This window comes from Carcharodon carcharias, chromosome 11 (genome assembly GCF_017639515.1).
Source record: "Carcharodon carcharias isolate sCarCar2 chromosome 11, sCarCar2.pri, whole genome shotgun sequence".
Taxonomy (NCBI): domain Eukaryota; kingdom Metazoa; phylum Chordata; class Chondrichthyes; order Lamniformes; family Lamnidae; genus Carcharodon; species Carcharodon carcharias.
Window position 1 is genome coordinate 66158984 of NC_054477.1, and position 15582 is coordinate 66174565.

General features: G+C 40.3%; 1 protein-coding gene across 6 annotated transcripts in view; it reads left to right on the forward strand.

Annotated features, from left to right (window-relative positions):
- The window catches only part of pdgfd (platelet derived growth factor d), a 200167-nt gene extending 191496 nt beyond the window's left edge, over nucleotides 1–8671 (forward strand). For all 6 annotated transcript variants that reach the window (XM_041199509.1, XM_041199513.1, XM_041199511.1 and 3 more), the window contains one exon: nucleotides 6440–8671. In XM_041199509.1, coding sequence (XP_041055443.1) covers nucleotides 6440–6571 — 132 coding nt within the window. In that variant the 3' untranslated portion in view covers nucleotides 6572–8671. The remainder of the gene's footprint in view (nucleotides 1–6439) is intronic.
- The last annotated feature ends 6911 nt before the right edge of the window (nucleotides 8672–15582 follow it).

Consider the following 15582-nt stretch of genomic DNA (forward strand, 5'->3'; position numbering starts at 1 on the left):
TGCATATACTTAACGACCCAGCCTCTACAGCCCTCTGTGGTAAAGAATTCCACAGATAAATTCCTCCTCATCTCTGTCTTAAATGAGCAACCCCTTACTCTAAGATTATGCCCTCCGGTCCCAGACTCTCCCACTAGGGGAAACAACCTCTCATTCTTCTAAACTCCAGCGCGTACTGGCCCAACCTACTCAACATCTCTTTATAAGAAAATCCCTCCATATCTGGGATCAACCTAATGAACCTTCTCTGGACTGCCTCCAATTCCAGTATATCTTTCCTTATATAAGAGGACCAAAACTGTTCACAGTATTCTAGGTGTGGTCTAACTAGTGCCCTGTATAGTTTTAGCAAGACTTCCCTATTTTTATACTCCATTCCCTTGGACATAAAGGCCAACATTCCATTTGCCTTCTCTATTACCTGCTGAACATGTAGTGTAGCCTTTTGTGATTCATTGATGACTTCCAGCTTTACCCCTTCACCACCTCACTTGACATCTCCACTTCCTCTGTGTCGTCAGACTGCTTGCTCAACAACCAGTACTGGATGAGCTACAATTTCCTCCAGTTAAACATTGGAAAGAGCAAAGCCATCATCTTTGGCCCCTATTCCAAACTCTACTCTTATTGATTCCATCCCTCTTCCCAGTTCTGTAGTCTGGGGTCAACTATCTCAGGCCGAACATGACAGTTTGCAACCTCTGCATTCTATTTCATCTTGAGCTAATCTTCTGGCTTCATATTCTCTCTAGCACCAAGATAACATACTTACAGTTCTGTAACATCACTCATCTATGCCCCTGCCTTCACTTATCTTCCACTGAAGCACTTATCCATGCCTTTATAATACTCCAATAATTACTACTACAATAACTACTACAATAACTCCCATAATTCCTAATTAACCTGACCCTGAGTTACACTCCCTTTAAGACAACGGTCCAAAATAGATTTTAGCTTTTTAAACAGATCCAGAAAGTTAACACAATATCCTGGACAGTGGAATTCCAAATGGCTTTCCCCCAACTTCAGTTTGTTTAGACGTATGCACAAATTCTGGAAGCTCCATTAAGGCTATTTCATACACTCCTGTTAGATCTTACATGGCCTTCTCTTTCCACATGGCCTTTCATTCACTTTTATATACGCTTCTCTATTTTAATATGTAAATTCTACAGTTCCATATGTCTTTAAAACTTTATCTTCCTCATAATATAAAAACTTTCTTGTTGCCACTATGTATTGTCAGTAACCTTTGGGAAAAATAAACACATTCCTTAGCCGTGCTTATCTGGCTAGTTGTAAACAGACTACGATCCCTTTGAAACCCAAATATCCCTTTATTTATCTAAACATGTGAATTCCCTTCACACCTTACATGCTAAGCCAGCATCCATAATTACTCATCAGCATGTCAGGCACCTAGCTTCTTTTGATTGTTTCAAGCTTGCAGTCTACTTGAATCCAAATGTAATTAGATCACACACAGACCCAACTCTACTTATCCCCATAAACCTACTTCACAATAAACCAGAAAAATATTTTGAAAATTATTACACTTTCATCACAGGAGGCTTTCACTACTCATAGCAATTTTAATTTGAAAGACTTGTTTATCTGGTTTGGAAATAATGAGGTCTAGAAAATGCAGTTCAATGCATTGACAGAACAAAGTAAACTCAGGTATGAGATCTGTTGCCTTCCAATTAAGTGTTTTAAATTCTGTGATCATCTTTTAGCTTTTTTCAGGCTTTTTTCAAATGCTATCTGGAGCTTTTGATAGCTATGCAAGTTTACTCCAACTCTTTTAGAAGTAATTTAGTTCTGTGTTGCAGTACCTTTGGTGGCCATTGCCTTAGCTGGTCATAGGTTACTGCTTGAGTGCAATGGTGGCGCTGTTGAATGCTCTCTGATTTTTCCCTGGTTTAGCTCTAGGCTCCACCCACAAAGTAGTGATTTATGCAGGAAAATGGCTGCAGACTTCAAAATGAAATCAAATAGTGAAAATAAAGCTTTTTTTTACAGGCTTCTTCTGGTTGTTGCTGAATGGATTCCTCTTCCCAGCCGAACCTGCAGCCTTTTAACTTCAGCAGTAATGAATTCTCCTCTCTGTGAGTCCTGTTTACTGTGAGAGCTTCCAGACTGTGCTATTTAATTCCTGTTCCTGATTAAACTTCGTGGCAGATAGACATTTACTGTTTAAGCTTTCCCAGATTTGAACAATCTGTGCGATCCCAGAAAGAAGGTGCAGTGTGTGTAGAATCCCTAGAAAGCTTCAGAAAATTTGCACACAGTGAGTCTTGATAGTTGTTTCACTTTCACACCAGTTCTTTTCTTCTGCTGGATATGAAGGAGTTGAGTCTTGTATTCTGCTCAGTCAAGCCTTCACAAACTGTGCTGCCACCATGTTATGTCCTTCTTCTCTTCAATGTACCAATCATATATAAGGATTGGTGAAACAATAATATGGGTTCTTTATTTGGAAATAAGGCTGTATATAGTTACCTAGGAGGCTAAGTATAGTACATCTGATCTCTGCCACTGCTGCTTGCAAACTGACTAAAAGTCATGTGACTAATACATACTACCTATTGATGTGGCATTGAATGACAGTAATTTAAAAAATATCCCTTAAAGGTGCATACGCATCATATCACAACAGATATAATATCTGAACTACCAGAAATCCTTTGATAGAATTCTATTTACAAGGCTGCTGCACAATCTTAATGCAAGGTGTTCTGGTTAAAAACTGAAAGAGAGGAAGAGTCAATATTAGTCATTGAAGTGATGTCAGGCATTGCAGATGTATTGAATGGAGTGTCCAAGAATTGATGTAACAGCCTTTACTATTTTCAATCTAGAATTACTTGATTTCTAAAACACAATGTGCGTTGATCAAATTTGAAAATTGTGCTTAAATAGAGATGCAGCAGAGTCTAGCCAAGTGAATGGAAGAATTAGAAAGGATCTAGACAATGGGCTGAATTTCTCCAATTGGGTGGGTGGCCCAACTTTGGCAGAATACATGTGTCACCGTCACGCAAGGGCAGCTGGCGGGACATCCCCCTGAAACTTATGGGTTTATGGGTAGCAACCAATTAAATGCCTATTCAGGCAACCCATCCCTGAGAGCTGATGGCCCAATCAGAGGGCTGGCCGCTTAGCAACCTCACCAGTGCCACCGGGAGCAGTGGCTGTGGTTCAGGCAGGCTGGAGGCCTGCAGCCTTCAGCAGATAAGATAAAAATAAATCTTTAAAAATTGACAGGCTGAATGCTGGAGGGAAAGCCCCTCCGAGGATATTGTTAGGGCTGCGTCAGTTGACTTCCGTGCCCCCTCCATTTAGCAGATGGTCTTGTCACATGGCAGAGGGAATCAATCCAAAATGCCAATGGCATGGTGAAATGACCAGTAATAGGGCCTTTGCATATCTACATTGGCTGCCTGTCTCCTTGGAGCAGGCAGCCTGTCCAATTCTGGCCCCAGTGTTGGTAAAATTCCCCTACAGAGGAACGAGGTCAGGTAGCCAATCTGATGCAGCTGCCCATCATTTTACCACTGTTCCCCACATCCTGGTGGCTAGTAGAATTCACCCCAATATTTGTAACTGAGAAATAAAAAAACTTGGGGCAGAATTTTACATCCCACGGGCGAGCATACACCTGACCCGATTGGGCGTAAAATCGCGTTGAGTGTCCCGACATCATCATGCACACGCGTGATATTTTGCTCGGTGAGCACGTGCAGAAGTTGGAAGCATACCTGCCGACAACTAAATGGGCAGTTAAGCCCATTAACGGCGCAATTATCTGTGATTTTTCATGGCCCGTCCAACCTTATGTTTGGCGGATGAGCAAATTGGCCAGACGGCCTTCATAATTTTCATCAAACCTCATCTAAGGGCAGGATGAAATCTCCATTAGAAAATAAAATATAAATAAATAAATATCTGTGGACAGCATTTTTATGAGATATGCTTTCAGGTGCTTGATTGTGATGTATGGGCAATTGTTTGCAGCTTTTTAGTTTTAGTTCATTATATGCAGGTCTGCAGCCCCCTGAGGCAGCTGTTTGTTTTCAGGGAGCTCTCTAGAAGCGTTTACATATGCCCGCAGTGATGTTGTCGCCCACCCGCTTCCCTCCCTCACCCTGCTGGGCTTTTCATTGCACGTTTCATGCTGGCTGGCCATTGATTGGTCAACCAGTGTGAAATTGCAGCCGGGGGCCGATCGTGGTTGGGGGTCCATTTGCCGGCTGCTCCTGGGTCCGCCGATCGCACATGCCTGGTGACCTAAAAATTCGGGCCTTGTATTTATAAGGTGCCTTCCACAACCTTAGGACATCCCAAAGTGCTTTACAGCCAACGAAGGACATTTAAAGCCAAAAGCCACAGTTGAAATGTAGGAAATGTGGCAGCCAATTTGCACATAGCAAGCTCCCAAAAACAACAAAGTGATAAAGACCAGATCATTTGTTTTTTCAGTGTGTTCATTGAGGAATAAATACTTGCCCTGACGTTGGGTGTTTTCTTCAAAATAGAGCCAGGGGTCTTTAACACCCACCTGAGAGAGCAAATGGGGCCTCAGTTTAACATCCCACCTGAAAGATGGTACCTCCGACAGTGCAATAGTCCCTCAGTACCATATGAAGTGTCAAATTTTTGTGCTCAAGTTTCTGGGATGGGAGCTGAATCCATAACTTTCAAACTCATGGGCGAGGATGCTACGAACTGAGACCCAGCTGACACACACACAACTAGATGAAATCTAATGCAATGTTTTACTTTCAATGGTCAATATAGAGGACATACTTACTTAATGAGTTGTATCTTAACTATTAGGGTTCAGTGTGATGAAGCAGGCTCAACTCTGACCAAATGCAATCTTTCAAAAACAGAAATTAGCAAAATAAACAGAATACTGATCTAATACTAAAGTAAAATACTGTGGATGCTGGAAATCATGAATAAAAATGGAAAATGCTGGAAACCCTCAGCAGGCCTGGCAGCATCTGTGGAGAGAGAAATAGAGATAACAGGTAGGATTTAATTGGACCAACTGGGGTCACACCCACCGGGCAGAGAATCAGTGAGGAACCCCTGTCATTTCCATGGGGAAGGTCCGGTCACCGTCGTGCTTTCCCCGGGATTCAAGATCCCAACGACAGAAGTCCCACCGCCAAGAGCTGCCAGCCAATCAGAGGCAGCTTCCGGCAATGTACCCACCTGAGGCTCAGGATCGCTAAGGGGACCCAAGCCAAAGGTGAGTGATGGCAGGATGGGATCATGGATTGGGGGTTGTGGGAGGGGGGCAGGGTGGTCGGAGGCAAGGGCCGGGGGTGGCTTTCAGTGAGACCCCTCTCCCAATGCCAGGTCCCTCGATCGGGCACAGAGTGCCCGATAGCAAGGGATTCCACCAGAAGACCACTGGCAAACCTGATAGGGTATGTTTGGTGGCCTTCAGGAGCCATCAACGAATTGCAGTAGACTCAGGAATAATGTATCAGTTGGCTCATTAATGATCCTAATTAACATTCCACCACCAGCTGCTGGGAATCCCATGTGAGCTCCTTCCATCCTCCTGTATAATTGGGAGAGGTTTTGCCACTACCAGGAGATGGACATGGGGCCTCTCCCACCATGAAATGGGCCCAGCCACCATGGTTCCCTGTGCAACGGGCCGGATTAAATTCCGCCCAACTTTTCAGGTCGATGGCCTTTCATCCGAACTAATCTATGTTGGCAAATAAGCAGGGTTTATGTCTCAGGTCATCATGTTAAAGCAAGTTTGGATGTACCTTGCATTTACTTCTAGTCAGTCAGGCAGAAGGAAAATGTTCAATCTCTTGAAGTGATACAGGCCATAAAACTAATGGTTAGTAATAGAGGATTGAGTTCTGAAGAAAACTTAGAAAAACTCAGGCCTCCTCATTTTTATTTGAAAGTAGATCTTATAGAAGTATATAAAATACTACATGGAATAGAAATGTTAATATGAGCATTATTTCATTATTTCATGTTAAACCATTTCTTCAGGGTAGAAGGCCAAACACAGAGGCTGGTACAGTGCAATTTCAGGACTGATAATAGGAAACACTTTCTTGAACAATACTTAGAAAGATCTTCCATGTGCTGTAATGGTGGCAAAAGTTCTCTTAAAGGTCATTTAAGAGATAGTTAGGTGCTCTTATAGGAGATTTTGCAGAAAGATGAGACTGAGTAAAAGATGAGTAAATGTGATTAGGAATATTTGTTCAGTTAAAGAGTGAACGCCAACATCGACTTGTTAGGCTGAATGAACAACCTGTTTTAGTTGAGAGGTTTTCCTTATTTGTATTTATCTTTATGATTTGTCAGTGCAAGAATCAAGATTTCCCCTAAAGATGTTAAGGCAATGAAATAATTCTATTTTCTGAAGGTACGCATGGTTTCATTTCAGGTGTTGAGATTTATTCCTGAACCAGGTCAGCCGCGCAGGAGGGGCAGAAACAAGACCATGGCCCTTATCGACATCCAATTGGAGCATCATGAACGCTGTGACTGCATTTGCAGCTCCAGGCCACCACGATAAGTTAAGAATTGGATTGCTGATAGAGGCTGTTAAGGACCTTATTTTTTAACAGGATTGCATTTGTGTACAGATGATTGCTGACACCTGAGTTAATGTTTTCCAACATTACAGAAAGTAATTAACTGCTGCGCTTGAATATATTCTTTAATTAGCATTGTGGCAGCCAGACTTTCATAATAATGCCTTGCTTATTGTAGTCAGAATATCATAAAACTGAGTTTTATTAATTTGACTAGATTTAATGCAGAAACAACCTTCAACTATTTTTCTAATGTTCAGATTATCATCTCAATCAGTTTACTGGATTTAAGTCTGAGAACATGTCAATTGTAAAGCAATGTTTAAAGACAAAGTAATTATTGGATGTTGAAGAAGGAAGTTAATCCACAGATATGGCTTTCCTATTATCAGAAGCACCTTGAAAGTTTCACATTGTAACAACAATTTCAGATTAAATGTGAAACTGCTTTATGCAAAGCGTTTTTTTGAGACTATTTGGGGTCAAAGTGTTTCTCAGGCAATGTTTGTTAATGCTTCAATTCCTTTCAACTACTTTCATCACTAAACATGTAAATGATATTTAAATGCAAGTTTTCAAATATTGTTGGCCAAGCAAGTTCTTCTGTCTGTTACATTTTTTGTTTTATTTTGCGATACATGGCACATCACATGATGATTAACCTCCACAATCTTCTTAAAAGGCAGAATCTCTTTTTTAAATGAAGTATGATTTACTTGTACTGGCAATGTGCCTTGGTTCAATCAAGCCTGATCGTAAAACTTACTTTGATCTGATCTTCCAGATCTTTGAAATATCAAAAGCATCCTTCAGTAGAAAAAGTGAATGCATTTTTGCTGAATGAAATAGACTCCAATGTGGTTAGTAACTGCACGAAACAGTGGCTGAAGCAAATGACTTCAATTTAAAACTGAAGTCATTCAGCTTCATTCTATTGTAGGTGAATATACTTGGTCTAATATGTTCCACTCTCATTTATAATTACAGCAGTCTTCAAGTAATAGACATCCAAATCAATATGATTGTCCATTAAAGGCACCAGGCCTGTTATGCCTCACCTGTTCAATTCAGATCTTAATCTGAGCACAAGAACAATTGCTTCGGCTATTTTCTAAGTTTATGACCAGTACTTACATCCATTTTAATGGATGTAGTGTATGATAGAGAGCAATTATGCCATTTTATCCTCACATCAAAAGTCACTTGCCCATTGTCAATACCAATTACCTGTGAATCATACTTGCTGGAGAAGCTAAGCAAAGGGAAAGAAGGATATTACATTCTGGCGATGACTATTAATGTCTTCAATGGACAAGCATATTTGAAAATCCTGTGAGATTCAAAGATTTTGGAATAACTCAAAAATGAAAAACTTTAAAGCCAATTGAATTTATACTGTTCTATTAAGAATCGTGCAAGGCAATTTCATAATCTTTTAGAATTAATGGTGAAGAATTTTGAACAATGCAAGTACAAATCAATTAATTAATGGAATGGATTTCACATGAGGAGTTTCGCATTCTACCTTTCAATAGTGCTGCCTGCTTAGGATCATGTACCTATAAAGCTCTCTGCACCTTATAGATTAATGCAATATTATCTTTCAAATTCATATCCCAAATCACCCTTTTTGGAGATTTTTCAGAGTCATCCATCACAGTTACAAGTTACTAAATAAGCAACAGAAAGTGATTTTCTTAAGAAAGTTCATTTTATCTTAGGAATAGACAATTTTTAGTTTCCTGTAAGTTGTATAATAATATGCTGTGCTCCAATATTAGTACGCTTTCAGTACTGCAAGGCTTAATGGCCTTTAGAACAATTCCACAGGGTCCTGGGATACTGATTTTGTTCTTGTGTAATAAGAACACAATCTCCTAAAGTGCAATTCTTGCATTTTAACACAACTTATTTTTGAATATATATATAGCATTTCAAACAGCTTCTTTTGTTTTTGTATGTATTATTATGATTAGAATTATGATGTGTTCTTTGTTTTGATGGAATGTAAAGATTGGTTGAGAAAGGGAATTGTAGAGGATTATTTTTTGTTATAAAATAAACTAAAATTTTCAACTTTATTTGCTATGTTGCTTCCTGGCCTATTCAGGCCATTATTAGCAGAGGGCTCGCCAGACAGTGGAATCAGGATACAGAATAAGTTTGCAAATGTCATGCATTTCTGAAAGGAACCTCCTTTTCCTGTTTAAGCCTTTATACCTGTTTCATGTCACTGAGCTGTTTCGTACAACCAACAGTGGAGGATTTGCTAGCCTGTGAATTGCTTTGTGATCACACACAGCATGTGCTTATTGTGAAGCGAGACTGGTACTAGAAGGCATCTATCCTTCCTGAGAGAAAAGCACTTGGTCTAGAAATTGGATCTTGGCCCACTCAGGATAAAATACTGGAGTAGCTCACACAGCATACAGCAGAACCATAGAAAGTTGGTCCATTTGCCTCATTAGAATAGTAATAAAAACAGAAAATGCTGGAAAAGCTCAGCAGGTCTGATGGCATCTGTGGAGAGAGAAACAGAGTTAACCTTTTGAGTCCGGATGACCCTTCAGAGCTTCTTCAGTATTTTTCTTTTATCTCATTAAGATAGTACTGGCAAGCTCCGTGTGTCAGGGGCAAATTCAGCCAACTGAGACGCCAGCCAAGATGAGACAGGGAAGTGGGGCATGGTGGAGATTAGTGGTGGCTATCAGTACCTCTGGCTTTATTTTGAAGTTGACAGGAATGTTCCTGCTCCTCCTGACTTCACATTCAGATAAGTAAAACTCTTTTGCAATTTCCCCTGTGTGACTCACAATAGCGTGCCAGAGTTAAGTGCTTCAAGGAGTTGACTTATAATAGAGTGCCGAAGTTGAGCGCTTCAGGGAGTTAAGCGGAGGAACAGAAAGAGGTGTTTGGTTGCTTTTGCCTAAATTTCTCAGCCTCCAGGAATTGATTCTTGATCTGCTACAGGAGAAGAAGCTGGTTAATTGGTGAGTATCTGGTAAGTAATTAAGGTTTATTCTATTCCTGAGGCTCAAAATAGTATATTTTGAGTGGGAAGTGAGCAAGAGAGGATAAAAGGGCAGATCGAGAGGCCTACCTGCAGTGAGACCAACATCATGAACAACAACGTGACACAAGTGCAGGGAAAACAGCTTATTGGTGAGTAGGATTGGTGAGCATTTCCAGTCTTTAAAGTAAGGTCTTTAGTTTGTGTTTAGGTCTCTAGTCTTTTATCTCTTTTTTTCTTAAAAATAGCTTGTTAAGTATAAGATCGATACTGGTGTAACAAAAATAATTACAATAAAATGTAAAGAGCGGGGTATTCAGTTCATGGGACACTGGTACAGGTACTGGGGTAGAAGAGAAATGTGCTGGTGGGACAGGCATCACTTGAACCATGTTGGGACTGGTGTCCTCGCGACTCGAATAACTAGGGCTGGAGAGAGGGCTTTAAACTAAACAGAGGGGTGATAGTTCTGGAGATGGGATATGTAGGCTTCAAAAGCAAAAGGATATGGCAGCCTTGCAGGGCAGCTATTTAGGTGATGAAACCCGAGTGTGACAAGAAATAACAGAGTGTACAAACATAAAAAAAGCAGCAAATAGGGTCAAAGGAGGAATAAATGGTAAAAAAGCAATTAATAGTCCTTTACTTAAATGCACATAGTATTTGGAACAAACTAAATGAATTAACAGCACAAATAGAGGTTAATGGATATGATCTTCTAGCCATTACAGAGACATGGTTACAAGGAGATCAAAGCTGGGAACTAAATAGTCAGGGGTATGTGACTTTTCAAAAGAACAAGCAGGAAAGAAAGGGTGGTGGGGTAGCTTTGTTAGTACGAGATGGAATAAGTATGATAGCAAGAAATGATCTTGGATTGGAAGATGTAGAATCCATATAGGTGGAGGTAATAAATAACAAGGGGAAGAAGACACTGGTGAGGGTAGTCTATAGGCCCCCTAACAGTAACTATACTGTAGAACAGAGAATAAATCAGGAGATAGTGAGGGCATGTAAAAAAAGCAGTACATTAATCATGGGTGACTTTAACTTCATGTAGATTGCAAAAAGCAAATTGGCAGAGGTAGCGATGTGCAAGAATTCAGAGAGTGTATTTGGGACAATTTCCTAGAACAATATGTTGTGGGTCCAACCAGGGATCAGGCTATTTTGGATCTGGTAATGTCTAATGAGGCAGTTTTAATAGAAGATCCCCTAGGAAACAGTGACCATAACATGCTAGAATTTAGCATTTAGTTTGAGAGTGAGAAACTTGGGTCTGAAAGAACTGTGCTAAGCTTAAATAAAGGTAACTACAATGGAATGAGGGCAGAGTTGGCTGGATTGAACTGGGAAAGGAGTTTAGCAGAAAAGATGGTTGAAGAACAATGGCAGATGTTTAAGAAAATAGTTCATGACTCACAACAAAGATTTATCCCAACGAGGACGAAGGATTCTAGAGAGATAATAAACCAACCATGGTTAACCAAGGAAGTTAAGGATAGCATCAAATTGAAAGAAAAAACATGCAATGTGGCAAAGATTAGTGGTAAGCCAGAGGATTGGAAAAGTTTTTAAAACCAAGAAAAGATGAACAAAAAAATTAGGGAGGAAATAAACTTTGAGGGGAAACTAGCAAGTAATATAAAAATAGACGGTAAGAGCTTCTTGAAATGTATAAAAAGGAAGAGTGAGGCCAAAGTGAACAAAGGCCCTTTAGAGAATGAGGCTGGGGAAATAACAAGGTGGAACCAGGAAATGGCGGAGGAGTTGAATAAATACTTTGCATCTGTCTTCACGGTAGAAGATACTAATAGCGATCCAAAAATACTAAATAATCAAGGGGCAAAAGGCAGGGAGGAAATCAATACAGTAACTATCACTAGAGAAAAAGTACTAGGGAAACTATTAGGGCTAAAGGCCGATAAGTCCCCTGGACCTGGTGGTTTGCATCCTAGGATATTAAAAGAAGTAGCTACAGAGATAGTGGATGCACTGGTAATAATCTTCCAAGAATCCTTCAGAAAATTTTGGAAAAGTTCCAGAAGATTGGAAAACTGCCAATGTAATACCCTTATTCAAAAAGGGAGGGAGACAAAAAAAGAGATAACTGTAGGCCAGTTAGCTTAACAACCATCATTAGGAAAAAGTTAGAGTCTATTATAAAGGGTGTAATAGCAGAGCATTTAGAAATGCATAATATAATCAAGCAGAGTTAGTATGGCTTCATGAAGAGGAAATCATGCCTGGCAAATTTATTAGAATTCTTTGAGGAGGTAACAAGCAGGGTTGATAAAGGGGAACTAGTAGGTGCAATATATTTGGATTTCCAAAAGGTGTCCAAAAAGGTAGCGCACATAAGGCTGTTTAATGAGATAAGAGCCCATGGCTTTTGGAGCAGTCTATTAGCATGGAAAGAGGATTGGCTAACTAATAGAAGACAGAGATTTGGGATAAGGGGGCATTTTCAGGATGGCAACCTGTAACTAGTGGAGTGCCACAGGGATCAGTGCTGGGGCCACAATTATTTACAGTATATATTAATGACCTAGATGAGAGAAGTGAATGTACTATCGCCAAGTTTGCGGAAGACACAAAAATAGGTAGGAAGGCGAGTGGTGAGGATGATAGAGTCTACAGAGACATATAAACAGGTTAAGTGAGTGGGCAAAAATTTGACAGATGGAATATAATGTTGGAAAATGTGAGGTTATGCACTTTGGCAGGAAAAATAGTGGAGCTGAATATTATTTAAATGGAGAAAAACTGCAGGAAGCTGCAGGACAGAGGGATTTGGGGGGTCCTTGTGCATGAATCACAAAAAAGCTAGCATACAAGTGCAGCAGGTAATAGGGAAGGCAAATGGAATGTTGGCCTTTATTTCAAAAGGAATGGAGTATAAAAATAGGGAAGCCTTGCTAAAACTATACAAGGCACTAGTTAGACCACACCTACAATACTGTGAATAGTTTTGATCCTCTTATCTGAGGAAAGATATACTGGCATTGGAGGCAGTCCAGAGAAGGTTCACTAAGTTGATCCTGGGTATGGAGGGATTTTCTTATGAGGAGAGGTTGAGTAGGTTGGGTCTGTACTCATTGGAGTTTAGAAGAATGAGAGGCGACCTTATTGAAACATATAAGATTCTTAGGGGGCTTGACAGGGTAGATGCTCAGAGGTTGCTTTCCCTTGTGGGAGGGTCTAGGACCAAAGGGCATAATCTCAGAGTAAGGGCCCGCCCATTTAAGACAGAGATGAGGGTAGTGAATCTGTGGAATTCTTTATCGCAGAGGGCTGTAGAGGCTGGGTCATTAAGTATGTTCAAGGTGGAGATAGACAGATTTTTAACCAGTAAAGGAATTAAGGGTTATGGGGAAAACGAAAGAAAGTGGAATTGAGGATTATCAGATCAGCCATGATTTCATTGAATGGTGGAGCAGACTCGATGGACTGAATGGCCTACTTCTGCTCCTAAGTCTTATGGTCTTAAACTTGCCTTTCAGTCAGCAGCCTTCAGAACTGCTGAATTGACAGCTGTGCATGTGGGAAAATTGCCTGCAGCATGCCGAGTGGTGGTCAGTCGCCAACAAATTTTAAAATGGGGCCGAAGACAGGCACAAAGCTCCACACCAACTGTGGAGCACCCTAACAAGTATGGTAGCAGTGCAATTCTGGTCTGAGCACACACAACATATTGGGTTCTGCACCACCCAGCTTTCACCCAGAGTTGCTTATCTAAAACCAGATGAATGAAATTTGATGGAGGGCTGATAGATGAGTAAACCAGGATGTGGGTGACAGAATTTTGGATGAGTTGGAGTTTGTTAACAGGGCCATAGAGTACAAGAGGAGGCAGATTATGCTGAGCTTATATAAGACACTAGTTAGACCTCAGCTGGAGTATTGTGTACAGCTCTAGGCATCACACTATAGGAAGGATGTGAACACATTGGTGGGAGTGCAAAAGAGGTTTACAAGAATGATTCCAGGGATGAGAAAGTTCAGTTATGAAGATAGACTGAAGAGGTTGGGACTGCTCTCCTTGAAGAGGAGAAGGCTAAGGGGAGATTTGGTGGAGGTGTTCAAAATCATGAGCGGGCTGGATAAAGTAGATAGGGAGAAAACTGTTCCCACCTATAAAAGGATTAAGAACGAGAGGGCACAGATTTAAAGTGATTTGCAAAAGAAGCAAATGGGATATGAGAAGAAACTTTTTCACACAGCAACTGGTTCGAGTCTGGAATGCACTGCCTGGAAGTGTCGTGGAGGCAGGTTCAACTGAGGCATTCAAGAGAGCATTTGGTGATTCTTTGAATAGAAACAAGGTGCAAAGGTATGGGGAAAAGGCAGAAGCATGGTACTAAGTCATAATACTCGTTCGGAGAGCTGGTGCAGACATGATAGGCTGAATGGCCTCTTTCTGCACCATAACATTCTGTGATTCAGTTATGGTGGATCTTAGCAGACTGGAACAAACTGAAACTGTACAAGTTTCTGTACAAGTTGTCAAACATAAATCTTAATCAGTTTTGCTTTGAGGAAAGTACAAGCAAAATAAATAATTATGTTACCATAAGCAAATGACCCTGAGAAACAATTTTACAATATCAAGGACATAATTCAAAATATGAAGTTGAGAACAAATAGTTGCCTCTGACTTGCTTTCTTTCAGTCGGATGGGATTGTGTTATATGTACATCTATTTATAGTACGCGAGCGTACTGTACTTTATTAATGGTTCCATTTCTATTATAATTCAGTATGTCAGATTTTCATTACAAGCATCATGCCTGCCCAAGGGGCTCCACACTCTCACTTGGACAATTAATCCTGATCTCCTTATGTAACTGTGATGGGAGAGTGACAGAATCTCTGCAGAAAGGACATACACAGGTGAAATAACCATTCCTGTGGGAGATCCGCCAAAGTTATGGAAGGAGATTTGAAGAAGCCCCACTCTGTGAATTTCAGGGATTCTCTGTCTTTTGCTTTGCCTATCAGCATTCCAGCCCAGCATTACTGAGTTTGCAGATTATATTCTACCAGTAACTGAGTGTTAACAAGAAAAGACAAAATCATTAGTACGGAAATTCCTGCAGTTAGACAATCGATCTTAATATATTTTATACACAGTCACAAAACATTCAAGAAACGGAGTGAGAATTTTCTTTTCCATTTCCAGTATGTGTAAGTATCACAATCTTGATCCAGTTAAACTGCATTAATTAAAGTTTCCTTTGTGGCAGCAGCAGTTGAAGAATATACACTCTATTTCATACCAATTCTCATTTTTAACACCACATTGTCTTAATGATCTTCACCTCATTATCAGATTAATTGGTTATGAAGACAAAATTTTGATGAAAATATTGTGTTCAACTCAAAATAGCTCAAAGGTGAGGGTTGGGCTTTAATCTCTTCCAATTAGTCTGGATAATACAATTTTTCATCTCTAGGTATTGGAATGATCATTCATGCTGAACACTACATTTCACACAAAGTCAAGAACAGGCCATTAGTCACAGACCTAATACTTTATGTGTAACTTTAGTTAAGTGGCTTATAATCAAGTTGACTCCAATTAAAGGTTTCATATTTGAGGAGGGTACAAAGTACTGCAGTAGTATTTAAAGGCATTCAACAGCTTAAGGGTGTTATCACAGCCTAGAAATTTTTCTGGGCCCATTTTCCGGCCCGAACTCGGTGCTGTGAAGGCAGTACCTCAAAGATTAATGGAAATTGACCTTTGGCTTCATCAACATGCTCTGTATGAGCTATAGGTACTGGTCTTAGCTCCTCTGGCAGCTTGACTGAGTGAAGACATCAAATGTGGGTCAGTGTGCCTTAATTGCTGCCTTACTCAGGTAGGTCCTGGGAGGGGCAATTGGAATGGGATGCTGGGGGTAGAAAAGGGATTAGGGTGTGATGAGAACTCCACAGGGTGTTTTTTTTTTTTGCAATTACCTATTATTGGTCACCTGA